At 43.0% G+C, this 23,050-nt stretch overlaps 1 protein-coding gene across 1 annotated transcript in view; it reads left to right on the top strand.

Moving 5' to 3' along the window:
• Positions 1-23,050, top strand: part of SQOR (sulfide quinone oxidoreductase) — a 40,787-nt gene that overhangs the window by 708 nt on the left and 17,029 nt on the right. Inside the window, exons 2-5 of the mRNA XM_007517308.3 lie at positions 2,591-2,761; positions 15,582-15,635; positions 19,521-19,715; positions 21,711-21,920. Coding sequence (XP_007517370.2) covers positions 2,591-2,761; positions 15,582-15,635; positions 19,521-19,715; positions 21,711-21,920 — 630 coding nt within the window. The remainder of the gene's footprint in view (positions 1-2,590; positions 2,762-15,581; positions 15,636-19,520; positions 19,716-21,710; positions 21,921-23,050) is intronic.

Here is a 23,050-nt window from a genome sequence, read left to right on the forward strand (position 1 = left end):
CACCACCTGTGAAGTGACTTCCCCGCAGGTGGGGAGCTGGGGGCTCGAACACAGGATTCTTGCACTGGTCCTTGCATGTTGTGCCACCTGCGCTTAACCCACTGCACTACTGCCTGGTCCCCACTTCCTTTTTTTTTTTAATTTAGCAATTTTTAAAAAATATTTTTTTAAAATTTTAAATATTTTTTGAATATTTTATTACAGAATTACATGTCGACAGGGGTTTGAATGCACACCATTCCTACCACCAGAGTTCTGAATCTTCACTCTCCCCACTGCAATCCACTACAGTTCCCCTGAACTTGTAGACATGGGCCAACCATCTTCTCTACAACTGTCTGTCCATATTTATACATAGCTGCCTCTTCTTTTTCTGATTCAATCCTCTCTTCCCCTCTAAGTCACTCATGTCATCATAACTACCTCCATATGTCCCTCTCCTTTTCCTTCTCTCTCTCTGGGTGCTGATGGAGCTGGAGTGCAGAGTCCTCTTATCTTCATCCTATCACTTCTGCCCTGCTGGGGGTATGGATCAAGGCTGTTTATGGGGAGCAGAAGGTAGGAGGTCTGGCTTCTGTAGCTGAGGGCACTTCCTTTTCAGGCTATCTCCCCAGTACTTTAGGAGGCTCACCTGGGCATTGTTGCCAGCTTCAACCCATAGCCTGCTAAGTGAAGTTCTCTGTTGCCCTCCTTTGTTTAGAACTCTTCTATTGTTGTTGTTATTTTCACCAGAGCACTGCTCAGCTCTGACTATTGGTGGTACTGGGGAATCTCAAATGCAAGCCCTGTGCATTACTGTTGTGTTTCCTCTCCTGCCCAGGGGCAACTTTTTCAATGGTAGTGAATTGAGAGTGGTAGCAGCTGATGTGTGGTGTAGTATAACTCCCCCATGGGGCTGCTCTTTTTAATAAGACCTTCTGAGGCACTGGTCACAAACCTGTAGAACAGGGGCTGGGGGGTGGCACAGCCAGTTGAGGGTACACGTTAGTATGTGCAAGGACCCACTTGCAGGGGGCAAGCTTCCTGAGTGGTGAAGCGGTGCTACAGGTCTCTCCCTCTCTTCCACCTTCCCTCTCAATTTCTCTCTGTCTCTAAAAAAAAAAGGCTGCCAGGGGTGGAGAATTCATTGTGCAGGCACCAAGCCCCAGTGATAATCCTGGTGGCATGGCAGAGTCCCCCCCCCAAAAAAAAATCAAACACCAAACAAACATGGAGATTGATCAGGACAAGAGTCTCTTTGGGGAGTTGGGTCTACCTTTGTGGTTGCTGGAGCTGATGCTTGTTAGTCATCTGATTACGATCTGAGCATGTATTCCCATACTTCTTCTGGTTCAAGATTGTAACCAGTGAGCCCCCTCACACTGGAGACCCCTGGCTCTTCCTCTTTGATCTTGCCCCGTTTTGGCTATTAGGAGACTCAGCCATTGCTCACAACCCCTCTGGGTGTGGTGTTGGCAGTTCTGCCCGGCCTGTGTGTGGCACCTTGGTGGTGCTGGGGGCTCTTGGTCCTTCAGTCCAGCCTGTGAGAGAACTGGAGTTCTCAGCAGCCAGTGAACCAGGCTTCCCATTGTCCCTGAGTGTAGAACTTTCACAGCTTACTTAGACTAAGAGGGGACCACATGGAATAGCAACAGCAGGAAGCCCTGGTAGTTAGCCCCTTTGCATTGTGGGGTACAGTCTGGTACCTGTTGGATCTGGATGTAAGACGTCTGAGAAGGGAGAAGGGGGGCCAGTCAGAAGGCAGTGCCTGCAGTCTTCTGCAGCCTTGGGAAGCATAGTTGGGGGCTGTGTAGTTTTGAGGACTCCCAGAAGTGACCATAACCTTACAATTTTATCATGGTTCCCATATAGTCCTCAGGAACCATATTTAGTCTGTTGGACTTAATCCTTGTTAATATTTCTATATATGGAGGAGGGGTGGGTGGTGGTGTGCCTGGTTTAGGTCACACTTTACCATGCAGAAAGACCTGGGTTCAAGCCCCAATTCCCCACCTACAAGGGAGATGCTTCATGAGTGGTGAAGCAGGTCTATAGGTGTCTATCTTTTTCTCTCACTTTCTCTCTCCCCTTATCCTCTCAATCTCTCACTGTCCTATCAAGTAAAATAGAAAGGAAAGGGAAAAAAAAGCCCACCACGAGCAGTGGATTTGTAGTGCCGGCACCGAGCCCCAGCAATAACCCTGGAGGCAAAAAAAAAAATTGTACATATGAGTATATCCATGATGTGTGCATACCTATTCACATGCTATTTTCAGCAATAGTACAATGATCAGTAAAGGCAGTTTATGACTTACTGGGCCACACTGTGGTGACACACATATCCTACCCAGTGAGCTATCAGTCTGGGGTTTTGGGTGGGACTTTGGCAGAATTTTTGTACTAGGTGACTGCTATTCAGATTTCAACATAACAGGAGATATCACTTGGCAGGTGTGTGTGGTGGATGGTGAGGGGGTGGGGGCCAGCTGCCTTCCAGAGGCTTCTCTGTGGGGTGGTGGGGAGGGGAGTATGGAGAGTCTAGCAGCTGTATCTTTAGCTCTGAACCTTTTGAGCAGTCTCCAATGGGATTTCTGGATGCTTTGTTTCCCAGAGACATTTCTACCAGCCTCTTTGGACACTGGTGGGTGCTGGTGCCAAACAGTTATCCGGGTCCTGCTGTCCCACAACAAATGTGATACCGTCTGGTGTCGAATGGATCAAGGCCAAAGTGGTTGAGCTGAACCCAGACAAGAACTGGATCCGCACCGACAATGGCAAGGAGGTAACCACTGGGCTCTCGTGCTGTGTGCTAGTCCCTGGAAGTGTGTTAACATACAGCCATGGTCAAACGCATCAGCTCCTTGCGGTCAGGCCAGCTTGTGTGTGCACCTGTGCGCATGCGTTTAATTGTTGCTCGTTGCACGGGATGGGAAGGGGCTTGGTGAGCAGAGCATGGAAGGACGGAATGATGTGGAGTTAATAAATGAACAGCTAAGGCAAATATTTATTGAATGTTCGATGTTTTCCCTGTTGCTTGGCACAGTGTCTTCACTACTGATTTGTTTTTATTGCTTTGATTGGGCCTGAGACTTTGGAGCCTCAGGTGTGGGTCTTTTCTCATAAGTATTATACTCTTTCTCCCCACCCCTATCTGCCCTATCTCGCAACTGATTTTTTTTTTTTTTTTTTAAAACCAGAGCACAGCTCAGCTCTGGCTTATAGTGGTGCGAGGGACTGAACCTGGGACTTTGGAGATGATTTTTTTAAACTGATTCTGCTAGGCACCACCATCTTTTTCTCCTTTTGAATTGGCTGGGATTCTCCTTTGAATTGACCTCCAAAGGTCGGGATCGTGGAAAATATCCATCTCAGCTCTGCCCAAGCTATGAGGGCATTGTGGGAATGAGGTTTAGGCCAGGCGTAAGGAGAATGAGAGTCTGAGGCTCACATTTGCTCAGCAGTGTTTAGAAGTCTCCTCCCACCCACACCAGTCAAGGACAAAGACTTCTGCGATGCTGCCCCTTGGCTGTACCTGATGGGATGAAAGCAGGTGGGAGGAACAAGAGGACAGACTCGTGTCCTGCTCCCTTATCTGTGGGTCTAATGTGTGTTTGAGCATGGATGGTTGCCCTCCCCACCCCACACCCCGGAAGCTCGTCTATTAGACTCCCCTTGGCATGCCAGCCTTGTGGTCGATCGAGATGTGGCCAGAGTACATGGGGGAATTCCAACCTTCCTATCAGCCTCCCCACATCACCCTCCCCTCCTCCGTCTGGTGGGCTTCGCCTTCCTTATATTTTTATTTCTCCGTTCCTGCGTCACCATCCATATCTTCTCATTGCCATACTCTCTTTTCCCTTACAAGGAGATATTGACCTCATTGGCTAGCTGGCTACTTCCCCTGCACTGCTACCCCTTTATAAACTTGTAACTGCGTCAATAAAATCGTCCCGTTCTCCGCAGGGGTACCCTAAAGAGGTTTGTGTATTGTACACCACCACAGTATGCTGAAAGACCCCATAGTGAGCTCGCCCCTGCCTCTGCTAGCCCATGGTTCCCTGCTCTCCGCCTGTTTCCTGGTGGCCAACAGGCCAGGTGGGGAAGTGGGACCCGGCTGGCTCGTCCCCCCCCCCCCCCCCCCCCCCCCCGCCCCAGGAACCCTGACACTTATCTGCCTCGGACCCCAGAACAGCAGCGTTGCTGTCCCTGCCCAGCCCAGGCTCCTGTGTTTCCTGGGCCCATAGGGAGTCATTGACCTCCGCACCCTTTCAAACCCTCTCCCTCTAGATTGGGCATACATGCATCTTCATAGGATTGTACCCTCTGAGAGTTGGTGAGACTGTATTAGTTATTTAATCTGACCCTTTCCTCTGAACAGTTGCGGGAATTCCCCATGTTTTCCTGGGTCATGGATCTCCCTGAGCAAGTGGTGAAAAGTCCTCCCTAGAAAAATGCATCTACGTACTGTAATTTGCATTTAATTTCAAGGAATTTAGAGATTCCTTGTAGCTTTTCTCCAAATTCTCATCAAAACTGCTCACCTTACAGCAGTCATGGTGATTGCTGTCTGCCTTCTCTCCTTTCTCCTCTTCCTCCTTCTTCCTCCAAGAACATTTTAATGGGGGGATGATGATTTGTGGTATAGTTATTGACACATGGGTACAACATCTCATCTCCCTGTGATGGATATCTGCAAAACACTCTCACCCCAACTTAGGCCCTTTTGCAATCATCATACACTGAAACACCAGCACTGCCAGAGACCAAACCCAGGACCTCATGCTTGAGGGCCTAGTACTCCATCCACGATGCTGCCTCCTGCTCCTTTTTTTCCCCCTTTTATCATTTTATTTTGGACTTAGTTGTTTACAGTACTATAGTTTATACATGGATACAGTTTCTTATCTCTCCATGATAGACGTCTTCAAAACACTCTCAAACCCAACTTAAGTCCTTTTTCCACCATCATGTACCAGAAGCCCTAAACCCTTCCCCCATTCCAGCCTCCTCTCTGCCCACCTCTCCCAGAATCCCTGTCTTGGTGCAACACACCAAACCCAGTCCAAGTTTTACTTGGTGTTTTCCTTTTCTGTCCTCGTTTCTTAAGTTCTACCTATGAGTGAGATCATTGAGTAATCATCTTTCTTTCTTTCTCTTTTCTTTTTTTAAAGAGAACTAGGTTATATGGAAATACTGGCTTTTCTGAGTCCGAATCTGTTTCTTGTACCTTCTTTCTTGAGACTTCAATGTTACCACCCTTTGTTACACTACAGAAGAAATCCTGACCCTTTTTGTGCTGTTACGTGGCAGGGAACACCTTCTCTCTTGGTTTGTGCAGATGTCTTCCAACTCTTTGAAGAGATCTCTCAGCATCTGTGTAAATCTTCTCTTCAGGTAGATTCCCCTCAACTCTATCCTGTCTCATGGTCTCCAGTCCTGTCGCTACCCTCTTCATCCTGCTGTGGACGCCTCTTCCCTTGTGATACTCCCATGAAAGAGGTGCCTGGAAGAGTAGGCAGCTGCCCAGAACAGCCCAGAACAGAGCAACCTATTCTCTCCCACAATTGGATGTTGCCTGTCAGTGTTTTCAGAACAGCAGTTACCACAGTGCTGACTCATGCTGGGCTTGGGGCCTGTTCAAAATTTTGGGTCTCATCATTATTATTATTATTTTCTTCACATGCTCTCCCCCAGATTCACGGCAGTCTTCCCCCACCCTCACCTATACACCCATGTCATAAGTATGTATACACATTTAGTTATATTAGCAAGTGTTTTAAGATGTATAGGTATAATATGTATATAGATTCCTGTCCCCTTTTTAATTAACTTCTTTATTTTCCCTCCCCTCTCCAGCAGAGTAGACATAATTAAGCCCAAGATTGTGGAGAGATGCATCTCCTGTAGGGTGTCTGCATTGCCATGTGCACGTGCTAGGTTCCAGTCCTGGCTTCACACGGCAGGTGCCATGGTGATGAGGAAACTCCAGCACTGTGGTCTCTCTCCCTTTCTCTGCCTCTCTGTCTGAACAGGGGAAAGTGACCTGGAGCCGTGGCATTTTGAGGTTTGAGACAACTGCTTTACAAAACAAAACACTCCACCCACCCCTATCCTCTGCCCCCCAGCATGACTTTTCTTAGTTCACAAGATTTGGTGTTGGGACTCCTGGCCCTTGCCTAATCCAGGGCCTAGGACATCTGTGACGAACAACACACACCTCCTCTTTAACTCAGCCATTCCTGCCTCCTTGATGAGCCCTTTGTGGCTGGGTATGTGCTCAGCATTAAGGCTCCTGAAGTTGGCTCCTCTTTTGAAAGACGGGCTCTGGCAAGCATTTTGTTTGGCTTTGTTTTGCTTTTGTTTTCTTCTTTTTTTATATTTTTAAATTACAGAATTACATGTTGAAAGGGGTTTGAATCCACACCATTCCCACCACCAGAGTTCTGAATCTTCACTCTTCCTACTGGAATCCACCACAGTTCCCCTGAAGTTGTAGACATGTTCCAACCATCTTCTCTACAACTATCTGTCCACATTTATATGTTGGTGACACATTGGTGAGATCATCTGCCCAGAGAAGTTGGGGTGGAGTCATGGTAGCATCTGCAGCCTGGTATCTGGAAGGTGGCATGACCTGAGGTTGGATGAGAATGTTGTCTGAGAGAATGGTGTCAGAGTGGAGCACCAGATTTGAAGAGTTGTGAGGTTGACTTCTCAGGCTGGTATCTCAGGTTACAGTCCGCAGTAGGATTTCAATAGCAGTGTAATGCGGGGTGGCAGCACCAATAATGATTTGGTTAAAGTTGACAGGGTTGGTATGGCAGTAAGGAGTCATAAAAAAGGAATTTCAAGAAGCATGGGCATATCCTAGAGGGACCAGGACTAGGAGAAATGCAGGTCTTAAAGAGGATGCAAGGGGTTTCTTATAGTCTTAGAGAAAGTAATAATATCAATAATTAATTATTGTAACCAGGTTAGTCAGGGGGCTAAGTATCTGTGTTATTATACTTGACTTCACTATAATTTGAATGCTTCTAGTGGTATCCGAATCTCCTTGTATTTTAAATACTTACAAGGTCGGGAGTCAGGTGGTAGCAAGTCAGGTTAAGCACAGGTGGTGCAAAGCGCAAGGACCGGCATAAGGATCCTGATTCCCCACCTGTTAGGGGAGTCACTTCACAAGTGGTGAAGCAGGTCTGCAGGTGTCTATCTTTCTCTCTCCCCTCTCTGTCTTCCCCATCTCTCTCCATTTCTCTCTGTCCTATCCAACAACAACATCAATAACAACAGCAATAGTAACTACAGCAATAAAACAACAAGGGCAACAAAAGGGAATAAATAAATAAAATTTAAAAAAAGAAGAAGAAAATTAAATACTTATAAGGTCAAAAGGTCTTGCCCTCTCTGGCCTAAAGCTATAATTGATTTAGATGTTTTCAGAGCTTTATTTTCTGATACATTTTTAGAGATCCATAAACAATCCCCTTATCAGAGTATGATCATTTTGCAAATCTAAGATAAATATTAGCAAGAACTAGTATTTGTGCTTAGGGCTACAGTCTAGGCAGTTGGGGAACTTGAGATATTAAATCTATCCACCCCTCCCACATGTCGTATTGCTATTGATGACTAAATAGTGATAGGACTAGAGTTTCACATCTTTCCTGCCACCGAAAGTCTGTGCCCTCCCCCCGGCCCCCTAGGTAACCACAGTAGTTTTCCCACTTTAAATATGGGTTGTGTTGTGTCTGGTTGTTTATGTATGTGTGTTCAGTTCTCTAAATTCCACATATGAGTGAGACCATCCTATAGTTTTCCTTTACCTCCTTGCTTATTTCACTAAGCATAATGTTCTCAAGTTTCATCCATTTTATCCCAAAGGATGTAAAAATCACTTTTTTATTGCTCAGTAATATTCCATTGAGTATATATCCCATAACTTTTTTAACCAATCATCTCTGGAGGGACATTTTGATTGCTTCCAAACTTTTGCTATTGTAGATAATGTGGCTATGAACATGGGGGTGCATATATCCCTTTGAATTAGTGGGATTATCTCTTTGGATAAATGCCTAGGAGTGGGATTGCTGGGTCGTGAGGTATTTCCATCTGTATTTGCTTAAGGATTCTCCATATTGTTCTCCATAATGGCTGTACCATTTTGCATTCCCACCAGCAGTATATTAGAGTTGCTTTCTCTCCACATCCTTTCCAACGTTTATCTTCTCCTGTTTTGTTGATGAAGGCCATTCTTACAGGTGTGAGGTGGTATCTCTGTGGTTTTAATTTGTATTTCTCTGGTGATGAGTGAATTAGAGCACTTCTGCATATGTCTGTGGGCTATGTGTATCTCTTCTTTGGAGAACTGTCTATGCATGTCCTCTGCCCACTTTTTTATTGGGTTGCTCTTTTTCTTTTCATTGAGCCGAATGAGTTCTATATAGATGTTGATATCAAGTGTCTGTCTGAAGTATGATGTGTGAATATGTTCTCCCATTTGTTGGGTTTCCTGTTTATCTTTATGGAGTTTTCTTTTGATATATGGAAGCTTTTTAATTTGATAAGAGTCCCACTTGTTCAATCTTGCTTTTGTTTCCTTTGCCCATGGGGTGAAGTCTCCAAATATGTCTTTAGTGTTAATGTCATGAAATGTTTCACCGATATATTCTTCTGTGTATTTTATACTTTCAGGTCTAATATACAGATCTTTGATCCATTTTGAGTTAATTTTGGTATTAATTGGTGGTCTAGTTTCACTTTTCTACATGTGGTTGTCCAATTCTGCCAACAACATTTGTTAAAGAGACTTTCTTTTCTGCAATGGGCAGATTTGGCCCCTTTGGTCATATATAAGGTATCTGTATGGATTGAGTTCTGAGCTCTCTATCCTATTCCATTGGTCTCTATCCTATTCCATTGGCCCATATGACCATTTTGTTCCAGTACCACACTATTTTGATTACTACTGCTTTGTAGTATATCCTAAAGTTGGGTATTGTGATGCCGCCATTTTTCTTCTTTTTCCTTAGGAGTGTTTTTGCTATTCATGGTTTTTTTTAGAGTTCCACACAAATTTTGGAATAATCTGTTCAATTTCCTTGAAATATATCATTGGGATTTTAATAGAGGTTGCATTAAATCTATAGTTTGCTTTTGGCAAAATTGCCATTTTAATGATATTTATTCTCCCAATCCATGAACAGGGGATGTTCTTCCATTTCTTTGTGTCATCCTCTATTTCTTTGAACAGTGTCTTATAGTTTTCCTTAAAAAGATCCTTTACATCCTTTGTTAGATTTATTCCTAGATATTTGATCTTCTTGGGTTCAATTGTGAATGGTTTTGCTTCCTTCAGTTTTATTTCTTTTGATTATCTTTTGCATAAAGAAATGCCACAGATTGGATTTATGGGTATTTATTTTGTAGCCTGCTACTTTACTGAATTTATTGATGATTTCCAGTAGTTTCTTGACAGTTTCTGGGGTCTTCTAGGTATATCAACATGTCATCTGTGAATAATGAGAGTTTAACTTCATCCTTTCCAATTTGTATTCCTTTGATATCTCTTTCTTGTCTGATTGGTATGGCAAAGATTTCTAGGACTATGTACAATAAAAATGGTGAGAGTGGGCAACCTTGTCTAGTTCCTGATTTTAGGGGAAAAGCTTTCAGTTTTTCTCCATTGACTATGACATTATCTATGGGTTTATCATATATAGCCTTTATTAAGTTAAGGAATTTTCCTTCCACTCCCAGTTTCTCGAGGATCTTTATCTTAAATGGGTATTGTACCTTGTCAAATGCTTTTTCTGCATCAATTGATAGAATCATGTGATTTTTATCTTTCCTTTTGTTGATATAGTGGATTACGTTTATTGACTTATGGATATTAAACCATCCCTGATTCCCAGGGATGAATCCCACTTGAACTTGGTGGATTATTCTGTTTTTTTAAAAAAATATTTTGTGTTGTGTGTGTGTATATATATTTATTTATTATCCCCTTTTGTTGCCCTTGTTGTTTTTTTTATTGTTGTTGTAGTTATTGTTGTTGTTGTTGATGTCATCGTCCTTAGATAGGACAGAGAGAATTGGAGAGAGGAGGGGAAGATAGAGGGGGAGAGAAAGACACCTGAAGACCTGCTTCACTGCTTGTGAAGCAACTCCCCTGCAGATGGGGAGCTGGGGGCTCGAACCGAGATCCTTAACACGGGTCCTTGTGCTTCATGCCACGTGCGCTTTACCCACTGCACTACCGCCCAACCCCCAGATTATACTCTTAATATATTGTTGTATTCGATTAGCCAAGATTTTGTTGAGGATCTTTGCATTGATATTCATCAAGGATAGAGGTCTATAGTTTTGTTTTTTGGTGGGATCCTTTCCTGCTTTGGGGATCAGGGTGATGTTAGCCTCATAGAATGTATTTGGGAGTGTTCCCCCTTCTTCTATTTTCTGGAAGAATTTGAGGAGGATGGGTATTAGTTCTTCTTTGAATGTTTTGTAAAATTCATTAGTATAGCCATCAAGACCTGTGCTTTTGTTCTTGGGTAGGCTTTTGATTACTGTTTCAATTTCTTTACTAGTGATTGGCCTGTTAAGTTTATCTACTTCCTCTTGTGTCAAGGTTTGTAGTGGGTAGGACTCTAGGATGTGTCCATTTCTTCTAAGTTGTCAAATTTGGTTCTATACAGGTGTCCATAATATTCTTGCATAATCTTTTGAATCTCTACCTCATCTGTTGTAATATCTCCTCTTTCATTTTTGAGTGATTTTACCATAGCAGTCTCTCTTTTTCTCTTGGTGGCTTATCTATTTTATTTATCCTTTCAAAGAACCAACTCTTGGTTTCATTAATCTTCCTAATGGTCTTCTTGTTTTCTATTTCATTGATTTCTGCTCTGATTTTGACTATTTCCTGTCTCTTGCTGACTGTTGGTTGTTAGATAGTTTACTAGTGATTTCTCCCGTGTATTAATGTGGGCCTGTATTGCTATGAACTTCCCTCTCAGCACTGCTTTTGCTGCATCCCCTAGGGTCTTTACATTGGTATCAAGATAAGTCTTAATTTCTTTTTTGATCTCTTCAGTGACCCATTTATTGTTCAGCAACATATTGTTTAGTCTCCAGGCTTTGGGAAATTTATTTTCCTTTTTTGGTTGACTTCTAGTTTCAGGCCTTCATGGTCTGAGAGGATGCATTTTAAAATTTTAATATTTACATATCTGTTTAGACTGTCTTTGTGGTCCAGCATATGATCAATCCTTGTAAATGTTCCATGTGTACTTGAGAAGAATGTGTGTTCATTACTTTTGGGATGGAAAGTTCTGTATATATCTATTAGGTCCATTTCATTTATGGTTTCATTTCAGTTCACTATTTCTCTATTGATTTTTTGTCCAGATGTTCTGTTTCTTACTGTGAGTGGTATATTGAAATCCCCTACTATTGTTGTGTTGCTATCAATGTCTCCCTTGAATTCAGTAAGTGTTTGTTTTATATATTTGGGTGCTCCTAAGTTGGGAGCATATATATTAATATTGGTTATATCTTCTTGTTGGATTGAACCTTTAACCATTATGTAATGTCCTTCTCAATCTTTGATTACTTTCTTTGCCTGGAAGTCTATTTTATCAGAGAATAGGGTAGCTGTCCCTGCCCTTTTTTGTGAGTTATTAGCTTGGAACTTCTTGCTCCAACCTCTTATATTCAGTTTCATTTGTCTTTTCTTTGGATGTGTGTTTCCTGAAGACATATAATGGATGGACCCTGTTCTTTAATCATTTAGCTGCTCTGAGTCTTTTGACAGGTGAATTTAGGCCATTCATATTTAAGATGATTATTGATATATGTGGTTTACTTATGTCCATTCTCATTTTTGTTTTAAGTTTATTTTAAATTGTTAAGTCTTTGCCCATTTGTTTCTATCTAACCTATTGTATGGATAAATTTCTGTAGTGAATTCCTCACTAATTTTTCTTCTGTTCTCTGCAAATCCCTGTTCCCTGTTTTGTTTTGTGGTTACCCTGTGTGTAATAACTAGCACTGTGTATCTAGAAAAGTCTTTTTTAAGTTGATCTTGATTAACAAACATTTGATGTCTTCTTTGTCTTTTAATTCCCTCTCCTATTTGCTTGTTCTTTCCTATTTTTTTTGTGTGTTTTTGTTTCTAATCTACTGCTGTTCACCTCACTGAGAAAGTGTGCTCCTTTGTTTCCTCCTCTCCTGTAAGACTCCATTCCGTATTTCTTGTAAGGTGGGGCTGATTGTGGCAAATTCTTTTAGTTTTTGAAAATTTGGGAATACCTTTATTTCTCCCTAATAATACTTGAAGGGTAATTTTGCAGGATACAAAATTTGTGGCTGAAATTCCCTTTCCTTTAGTGCCTTGAATATGTCATTCCACTCTCTCCTTGCCTCTAGGGTTTGTAAAGAAAAGTCTGATGAAAGTATGATATTTCTCCCTTTATATGTAACTTCTTTCCTTTCCCTAGCAGCCTGCAAAAATTTCTCCTTGTCATTGAGTTTTAATAATTTTACAATAATGTTTCTTGGTGTTGGCCATTTTGAATTTGTGAACCCGGGTGATCGATCTGCCTCCAAAATAGGGATATTCTGAGAATTACCTAGGTGAGGGAAATTTTCATCTAAAATTTCTCTGGAAATTACCTCTGGACCTTTGACCTGGTCTACTTCCTTAGGTATTTCTATAACTTGTATATTCGACCTTTTTATGGAGTCTGCAGCTTGACAGAGAGTAGCTTCATTCTTTCTAAACCTTCCTCTCCCTCATCTTTGAATTGAGAGAGTGGGCTAATTGTGTCTTCTAGATTGGAAACTCTTCCTTCTCATGTGTGAGTCTATTACCTAAGCTTTCTGCCTGAGATTGAACTGCACTAAACATGTCTTCCAGTCCTTGCAGTTCTGTTTGAAATTTTCCTCCATGCAGTTTAACTGCTTAGTGAACTCTGCTTTCAGTTCTTCTTTCACACTTTGTAGCTTATCAAATTCCAAAGAAAAATACTCTTTCAACTCTTGCTTATATTCTTGTAAAGTTCTCATAAGATTTCTGTAGTCTGTCTCTGATAGACTCTCTGTATTTGGAATTTCTTGGATTTCGTCTGATCCTTTTTTCTCTGATATGACATGCTATTTAACTTTCTGCCTCTGCTCTCGCATGTATGGTATTGGCGATGTTGGCCAGCAGGTGGTAGTGTTGTGGTCTTTGCTTTCCACTTATTTGAATCTGCTGTGGTGGGTGGTGGGAGGGTTGTTTTGGGCTACTTTGTGGGATGAGTTTTGTCGTTGTCTTAAACTCAGACTGAGAAAAAAACAAAAGCGAACAGAACCCCGAGTCAAAGATTGAGAGGTTTTAAGCTCCAATTTCTTTTCTTCAGGGGAGTCTGCTAACTGCGTTACTGTCCAAGATGGCACGGGTCAACTCACCATTAGCCCAGAGCTCTCCTTTCAACCCACCATGTCTTCCAGCCCACTCCCGTTTCCCCAACCGTGTACGCACCAGCACCCACCTGAGGCTGTGGATTTTTTTCAGCTGTAGATTCTGTGTCCAGTTCGCTCTCTTGTGTTTAGTAGTTATATCGGGGAGAGCGAATGTCTGATTGTAGCTACTCCATAAACCACACCTCCCAGAAATGCTTTTGTTTTTTCTTTTCCTCTTATTTTTAAATATATATATAGTTTTTTTTTGCCTCCAGAGTTATTGCTGGGGCTCGGTGCCTGCACCATGAATCTACTGCTCCTGGAGGCCATTTTTCCCCTTTAATGTTGCCCTTGCTGTTTTATCGTTGTTGTGGTTATTATTATTGTTGTGTTGGATAAGATAGAGAGAAATGAAGAGAGGAGGGGAAGAGAGAGAGAGTGGGAGAGAAAGACAGATAGCTGCAGATCAGCTTCACTGCTCATGAAGCGATTCCCCTGCAGGTGGGGAGCCGGGGGCTCAAAACCGGAATCCTGCTGCCAATCCGTGCGCTTTCCGCCATGTGCGCTTAACCTGCTGCACTACCACCCGACCCCCTTGTTTTTTTCTTTTTTAAAATTTAATTTATTTATTAAATAAAAAATAGAAAATATCAACAAAACTATAGGATAAGAGGTGTGAAATTCCACACAGTTCCCACCATCAGAGTTCCATATCTCAGCCCCTCCACTGGAAGCTTTCCTATTCTTTATCCCTCTGGGAGTATGGACCCAGGATCATTATGAGGTACAGAATGTGTGAGTTCTGGCATCTATAATTGCTTCCCTGCTGAACATAGGTGTTGGCAGGTCGATCCATACTCCAAACCTGTTTCTATCTTTTCCTAATGGGGCAGGACTCCCCAGAGATGGGGTTTCAGGGTACATTGCTGAGGTTGTCTGCCAGCGGAAGTCACGTTGGCATCATGGTAGCATCTGCAACTTGGTGTTTTAAAAAGCATTAAGATACAAAGAAGGGGAGTCGGGTGGTAGCACAGTGGGTTAAGTGCGCGTGGCATGAAGGTAAGGTTCCTGGTTGGAGCCTCCGGCTCCCCACCTGCAGAAGAGTTGCTTCACAGGTGGTGAAGCAGGTCTGCAGGTGTCTATCTTTCTCTCCCCCTCTCTGTCTTCCCCTCCTCTCTCTATTTCTCTCTGTCCTATCCAACAACAATGACATCAATGACAACAATAATAACTACAACAACAATAACAAAAACAAGGGCAACAAAAGGGAAAATAAATAAATATAAAAAAGATATAAAGAAGAACAAATTGTTTAATAATCTGGAACCTAAAGGCAAGACTGTAACAGTTGAGATTTGGGGTCTCCATTTTGGAAAATTTAGTAGGTCTATTTTAGGTATATTCCAAGGGGTCTATGACTTTACTAATTTTTGCTTAAGCCTGATAGCTAGCATGCAGGTGGGCCAAAGGTATTATCTGGGGAGATGGTGTCAGGATTGGAAATAGGACTAGAAAGCTGGATCTGGCAAATGTTTTTTTTTATTTTTATTTATTTATTTATTTATTTATTTATTTATTTTTACCACTGAGCTCTGCTTTAGGAAAGCAGTAGACTTCTGTCTCAGGACTGGGAGAAAAAGTTGGTGCCATCTGGTAGGTCTCTTCAGGTTTTAAGGAGAAACATTCCATAACCAGATATCAGAAATTCACATATTACCTCTCATGGGAAATATCTTTTTGGGTTTTAGTCCATCCTCCCAATTTGCTTGGGTCTTTTTGATTGATGATTTTGTCATCTGATTAGCATTTCTTCCTAGTTGTTACTGATGATAGCTTTATTTATGTTCAAGGGGAGGGTTTTTTTTCTAGCTTGCAGAGATGAGTCAATTCTTTAGGTGATATTTTATGTTAGCAGAGTTGGAACGTTGAGTGTATATGATGTCACTCCTGATTTGATCCCTATGCCCATGTGCTCTGGCATCTCTCCCTCTCTGTTTTGCAGGTGAAACACTTTCTCATATAAAACAAGTAAGATAAATCCCCCAAAACAATGGAAAGACGAGGCTGGCCACACACGTGTGTGAATGTGTGTGGGGGGGCTAGTCAGCTCTTGGCTGCCACTTTTGGGATCCTGGCTTTAACAACCTTATTTTATGTTGCAGATCTCCTACAAGTATCTCATTATTGCACTTGGAATCCAGCTGGACTATGAGAAGGTACTGTTTTATTTTATTATTTCTTTTCTTTTAAAAATTATTATCTTTATTTATTTATTGGATAGAGAGAATCAGAAATTGAGGGGGAAGGAGGAAATAGAGAGGGAGAGAGACAGAGAGACACCTAAAGTGTTGCTTCACCACTAGCCAAGCTTTCTCCCTGCAGGTGGGGACCAGGGGCTTGAATCTGGGTCCTTGTGCACTGTAATATGTGTGCTCAACCAGGTGTGCCAGCACCCAGCCCCGGTACTGTTTTTTTTAAATTATTTTATTTAGAGGACTACCAAAGGAGACCACCTGGGACTGCAACAAGACAGGACTAGAATGACTTCAGGAACCCACTAAATCACCGGTGAGTGAAAACACATGTGGCTCGTGGACAGAAGACTAGGGAGAGATTAAGTGGCTGGTAAAAGTCTGGCAGTTTACCAGTTGAGACACTACCTCCAGTCTGCTTCAACAACAAAAAGACGGCTGAAGGGAGGAGAGGATTCCCCTGAGACTCTACCAAATGCAACTGGGAGTCTCCATTGCTACTGCCCTCAGAATCTGGAGCAGTGGCAGTGAGGCCCTGTGCTGACACCAGGGGACAGAGAACTAATGAGGAAACTCAGGAGATCTGTACCTCAGTGGCCTAGCAGTGGGGCTGTGAGAGTCTCTTTGCATAACCACTGGATTATCTCTGCCACACCCTGCTTTATCTCTCAGTCAGGAGTCAGTGATTAGGCTAAGAAGTTTGGATGCCCTCAGGCTCCCATATCCTACAGGGAAGAAAAAGAACAAAAGAGGCTTTTAAGCCACTGAGCTCCAACTCAGGTATTAAAATACTATTGAAACAACTGTCAATTTCCACAACTATGAACTCTTTAATTATCTTACTTAGACACAAGTCAATCCAGGCAGGAGTGATCAGTACTTTGATCAGGGACCTCATAACATACTCTATAAAATGGTTAAACCAACAAGAAGAAATATTGGAGAAATGAACTAGGAAAAGAGTCTAGCTTAAAGCCTCCTAAAGATTAAAGCACAAAATAATGAGGTCAACATCCAAACACTAGTTAAGGAAATAATCACAGGAGTGAGTAAAGAGTTTGAAAGAATTGTCATCAGAAATTCAGAAACTACAAATGAGACCCTGGAAAAAAACACTAATTATCTCAAGGTTATTAGAGAGCTAAAAGCTGATATAGCTGAGCTAAGAACACAACTAGCTGAACAAGCTAAAACAATATCAGAACAGGGAAACAAAATAGATGAACTCCAGAAAACAGTAGAGGGAAGAGAGAATAGAATAAATGAGTCTGAAGACAGAATTAGCAAGATCGAGAATGAATTAGAGACAACTAAAAAAGAAGTAAGAGATCTCAAAAAGAGATTAAGAGATACTGTAAACAACAACAGAGACCTATGGGATGACTTCAAAAGATAATATATGCATCATTGGCATACCAGAGGAAGAAAGAGAAGGGGGGGGAAGAAAGCATTCTCCAGGACATAATAACTGAGAACTTCTCTAGTCTAGACAACATCAAAGACATAAAGGTTCAAGAAGCCCAGAGGGTCCCAAACAGAATTAACCCAGACTTATAGACACCAAAACACATCATATTTAGAATGGAAAGGGATAAGGATAAAGAAAGGATCCTGAAGGCTGCAAGAGAAAAACAAAGAGTCACCTACAGAGGAAAACCCACAAGATTAGTAGCAGACTTCTCCACACAAACACTACAGGCCTGAAGAGAATGACAAGATATCTATCGAGTGCTCAATGAGAAAGGTTTTCAACCAAGATTCTGGTATCCTGCTAGACTGTCATTCAGACTAGATGGAGGCATCAAAACCTTCTCAGACAAGCAACAGTTGAAAGAATCAAGTATCACCAAGCCTGCCCTGAAAGAAATTCTGAAAGGTCTCCTATAAACAGTGAGACCATCATAAATAGGACATATATCAGAACACTCTAAAACTCTACAAGAATGGCATTAAAATATCTTCAATCTTTGATATCAATAAATGTCAGTGGCCTGAATTCACCCATTAAAAGGCACAGAGTAGGAAGATGGATCAAAAAACACAACCCAACAATATGCTCTCTACAAGAAACCCACCAAGACAAGACAAACACAGACTCAAAGTGAAAGGATGAAAAACTACGTTAGCTTGGATGTCAACTTCAGGCCATTAAAACACAAGGAGATTTTATAATAACTATACTGTTGAAAATGCTAGTATGACAACCGCCTAAACAAGAGATGTGATCCCAGGATTAGTTGCTCTGAACACTGAGCACTAGGGAAGTATCACAGGGCTTTGAGAAGACCTAGGGCAGAGTGTTAGTGACTCTCCCTGAGACTTGACAAGTGGGAGAAGAGCTGGGGAGGTTCCTCACGAGCAACCCATGTGAAGAATACTTGTGATGGTTTCCTTCTCTTGCTGGAAGAACCTGGTCTCTTAGTCTAATCTGAAGCATGTTTATTGTACTCTGGGAACCTTCTAATGTTTAAGATACATAACTGGTGAGTCATTCTTTCTGCATTCCTCACTACTGGTTGAAGGACATTTAAAGAGCCCTCCTCATTTTCATGTCATTTTTCTACACACTTCACACACAGACTCTCATCCACTCCTGCCAATAACCCTAAAAAGAAAGGCTTTATTCCCATTTTATAGGTGATGAACAGAAGCATCTCAATTCTCAGAGTGTGTCAGATTCACCGGGAGGACCTGTCAGATACTCACTGCTGGGCTTGCCCCAGGATCTCTGACTCAGGTCAGGGGTTGGGCCTGTGTGTGTTTGTACTGTGTTCCCAGGTGGTGTTGCTGGTTGGCGGATCACTCTGAGAACCTCTGGCTTAGAGATGTCAGGGATTTTATCCAATGCTACAGAGCATGTAAAGGGGGAAACTGGGACTCAAGCCAGGCATGCCGATTCCTAAGACCCAATTTTTTTATCTTTAAAAATACTTATTTTGAGGGGCTAGGTGGTGGCACACCCAGTTGAGTTCATGCATTATCACACACAAGGACCTGGGTTCAAATCCCTGTTCCCTACCTGCTGGGGAGGGGGAGTTTCATGAATGGTGAAGCAGATCTGCAGCTGTCTTTTTTTATTTATCCTCCCTCTTCTCAATTTCTCTGTCCTATCTAATAATAGTAATAAAAAAAAGGAAGAATGGATGACAGTAGGTACTGAGTCCCAGCGATAACTGGGGCTGGTAACTGATAAGGTGTTTATCTTATAAATAAGATAAAAATACTTTTTTTTTAAAGAGAGAATTAGAAAAGAGGGGGAGGGGGAACAGAATGAGAGACACACCAGAGCACTTCTCAGTTCTGGCATACAGTGGTGCCAGGGCTTAAACCTGGGATCTCTAGAGCCTCAGGCATGCAAGCCCAGTGTGTTTTCACTGTACTATCTCCTCAGCCCCCTCTGAGTTTATGTTTTCAGTTCCTTTACTTCCTCGTGCAACAGTCTTGATCTGGCACAACTGGGTGTTTCCAAGTCTGCTGTTACTGATAGCCTGGCTCTTTGCCCTCCATGTAGTTCTTCTCTGTAAGGCAAATCATTCCCCAACAAGGAAACGGATTGGTTTCTCCCTCACTCTGGTGGCAGGAAGCAATATGTTTAAACTGTGATGGTCACAAGGTCAGGAGGTAGAGGGGTTCCTCTGGGTGGAGCCCATCCTGCAAGGTGACAGGTAACTCCAGGTGTGTCACATTGCTGGACTCAGCAGACCCCCCCCCCCCCATAGCTCCACTGTGTGTGTGTGGTTGAGAACTGTACTGAAATACTTGAGAGGCTGTAGAAATGGCAAAGAACCAGGACTCTAAAGTGATCTGTGTTTCTGTTGAAGCATTACTTCCTTGTGTGCTTGGTTGCAGATAAAAGGCCTACCTGAAGGTTTTGACCACCCAAAAATCGGGTCCAATTATTCTGTTAGGACGGTGGAGAAGACATGGAAAGCTCTGCAGGACTTCAAGGAGGGCAATGCCATCTTCACCTTCCCAAACACCCCAATAAAGTGTGCAGGAGCTCCTCAGAAGATCATGTATCTGTCAGAAGCCTATTTCAGGAAGGTACATATACTTCCTTCCCAGGGACAAAGTGGGCAGAAGGGACTAACTGGGTGAGTGCTGGAATTCTTCTTTACGTGACAAGTAATATCAATTATTTTTTGTCTTAAGTTTTTACTAACTGCTCACAAAAGTGTGTGTGTGTGTGTGAAGTTATAACACATATAAGAAGGAAGTTGTTCATAATGAAGTTGCTTTGCTGGAGTTGCTATTATTAGTTGGAATGGCATATGTAATTTATTTATGAGCGAGATGGAAGGAGGAGAAGAGAGAGAGAACCAGAGCATCACTCTGGCATAGCCTGTGCTATGATCAAATGCAGGGCTCCATGCTTGAGAGCCCAGCACTTTGTCCATGGTGCCACCTTCTGGGTTTCTATATATAATGCTTGATACGTGTTGTGAATACAAGTTCAGATGTATTGTGTGGTATTAAATAGTTTTTGAAACATACTTTTAAAACTCTATAAAAGCATCTTGAGGAGATGTATTAGAGACTGTTTAAAATATTTCCACAAGGACAATTAATTGCACATTGTTATTTTATTTTATTTAAGAAAGGATTAATTAACAAAACCATAGGGTAGGAGGGGTACAATTCCACACAATTCCCACAACCCAATCTCCATATCCCACCCCCTCCCCCGATAGCTTTCCCATTCTCTATCCCTCTGGGAGCATGGACCCAGGGTCATTGTGGGTTGCAGAAGGTAGAAGGTCTGGCTTCTGTAATTGCTTCCCCGCTGAACATGGACGTTGACTGGTCGGTCCATACTCCCAGTCTGCCTCTCTCTTTCCCTAGTGGCGTGCGTCTCTGGGGAAGCGGAGCTCCAGGACACATTGGTGGGATCTTCAGTCTAGGGAAGCCTGGCCGGCATCCTGATGGCATCTGGAACCTGGTGACTGAAAAGAGAGTTAACATACGAAGCCAAACAAATTGTTGAGCACATTGTTATTTTTATACACAATAAAACCCTCAACTGCTCCCACCCAAATTCAAGGTTATGATTACATTCTGGATGCGATATACACTTCAGAGAAATACAGAGGGCCAAATGCCAGTTCTAAAGGCAAAACAATGTTCACGGGGAATTTCAAACCCTTGGAAGGTCCTGGGGAACAGGCCCTAGGTGATGGCCAGGGCCCATCAGTATCTGGTTCTTTAAGATTCCCTAAGTAGCAAGAGTTGTTCAGGATGGGGCAACTTTCTCAACATTCCTCAGGCACCTTCTGGGTAAGAGCAGACACGTATGGGTCAAGTCCATCTGCTAGGAAGTTATGGAGAAGCTACTCTTGCCCTCCAAAGAGAGAGTCAGAGAGAAATTGAGAGGGAATGGGGAGGGGAGGGGAGGGGAGGGGGGAGAAAGAAGGAGGAGGAGGAGAAGAGGAAGAGAAAGAAGAAGGAGGAGGAGGAGAAGGAGAAGGAGGAGGGAGACCAGCAGCCCTGTTTCACCACTCAAGAAGCTTCCCCTCTGCAGGGATGGACCAGGCACTTGAACCAGAATCCTTAAACACTGTAACATGTGCATTCAACTGGCTGTGTCCTTATCTGGCCTGCCCCTTTGCCCTCTGGTTCTTGATGGGGTTGTGACATTTGGTTTACCATGGCTTGATTTAAGATGATGATAGGACTTAAAGCAGCCCGTCAGTCTGTTCTATAAAGGGACTGGAGGAAGGGACTGAAGAAGTGTGGAGTGTGTGCTTGGAACCTGGGCCTGGGAAGGCCTCTACCTGAGTTATGTAGGATGAGGAATTAAGGAACAGGCTTACAGGCTTAGTCCTAATTTCTAAGAAAGGTTATTCATGAGAATCCAGGTTGGTACAGCTTCCTAAATATATAAGGGGGAGAGAGAGAGAGAGAGAAGAGATAGAAAGGGAGAAACAGAGAGAGAGGAGGGAAACCTGCACCACCACTTCATGGCTTGCTAAGCTTCTCCCTCCAGGTCCAGGAGTAATAATACTTGGGTTTTACTTGTTTTTCTTCTTTCTTTCTTCTCAGACTGGGAAGCGGTCCAAGGCCAATATCATTTTCAACACTTCTCTGGGAACCATTTTTGCTGTGAAGAAGTATGCAGCAGCCTTGCAGGAGATCATCCAGGAGAGGGACCTCACTGTTAACTACAAGCAGAACCTCATTGAAGTCCGCGCAGATAGGCAAGAGGCTGTCTTTGAGAACCTGGACAAACCAGGAGAGACCCAAGTGATTTCTGTGAGTGGGGCCTGAGCTGTCTGCTGCAATCTCCTACATGCAGGCAACTCCAGGGCTCCTACCTCCCTGTCTGCATCCTGTGGTGGCGGTGGGGGTAGGGATGGGACAAGTTAAAACCAGCCTTTTAACTGGGAAGATGGGCAGTAAGAAAGAGCTGAGAGGCTGTGCCCATGGGTGGTAAGGAGGGTTTGTCTTAGAGGCCAGGCGGTGGTGCACATAATACTAAGCACAAGGACCCACAAGGATTTGGGTTCCAGCCTGCAGCTCCCCACCTGCAGGGAGTAAGCTTCACAAGTAATGAAGCAGGTCTGCAGGTATCTGCCTTTCTCTCTTCCTCTCTACCTCCCTCTCCCCTCTCAATTTCTCTCTGTCCTATCCCATAAAATGGAAAAAATGCCCCCAGGAGCAGTGGATTTGTAGTGATGTTACTGAACCCTGGTGATAACCGTAGAGGAAAGAGAGAGAGAGATGGTGAGAGAGAGAGATGGAGAGAGATGGAGAGAGAGATGAAGAGAGAGAGATGAAGAGAGAGAGAGAGAGGAGGGCTTGACTTGTAGTAGCGAGTGAATTTTCATCCCACCTTGTGTGCCTACTTTTTTTGTACCTTCAAATAGCTCCCAGCTGCGGTTACTGCCTAGAGCAGGAGAAAGCAATTCCTAAGGGCAGCATCTGGTGCTGTGCTCAATTAATGATGTTTGAGAAACAGGCTCCTCCAGTTGTAGTGCAAGAATGACAGCTCACCTCTTAAAACATTTATTTATTTTGCCTACTCACCCTCCCTCCCTTGACAGCTTACCTTTTTAGGCTCTCTTTAAACATCTTCCACCTGTGCATACAAAAGAGGCCCTTAAACATCCTTGAAATCCTGACCTGGAGAGCTCTAGCTTTGGCTTATGGATTTCTGTGTTTCTTCTGCACAGTGGGACTAATCCTTTTTTGGAGGAGTGTTGGGCTGAGTTAAGATGGAAAGGCATGCAAGGAAGAATCACTTGTTCATGTCATTCAGGAGCAAGATGGCAGCGCGAAAATGTCCTGTGTGGTCCCCTTACAGTCATCCAGTCACATTTTACTCATTCAGCCTTCATGGAAGGGTGAAGGGTTCCATACAGAGGAATCTGGAAATGAGCCAG

Source organism: Erinaceus europaeus, chromosome 16, assembly GCF_950295315.1.
Source record: "Erinaceus europaeus chromosome 16, mEriEur2.1, whole genome shotgun sequence".
Classification (NCBI taxonomy): Eukaryota; Metazoa; Chordata; class Mammalia; order Eulipotyphla; family Erinaceidae; genus Erinaceus; species Erinaceus europaeus.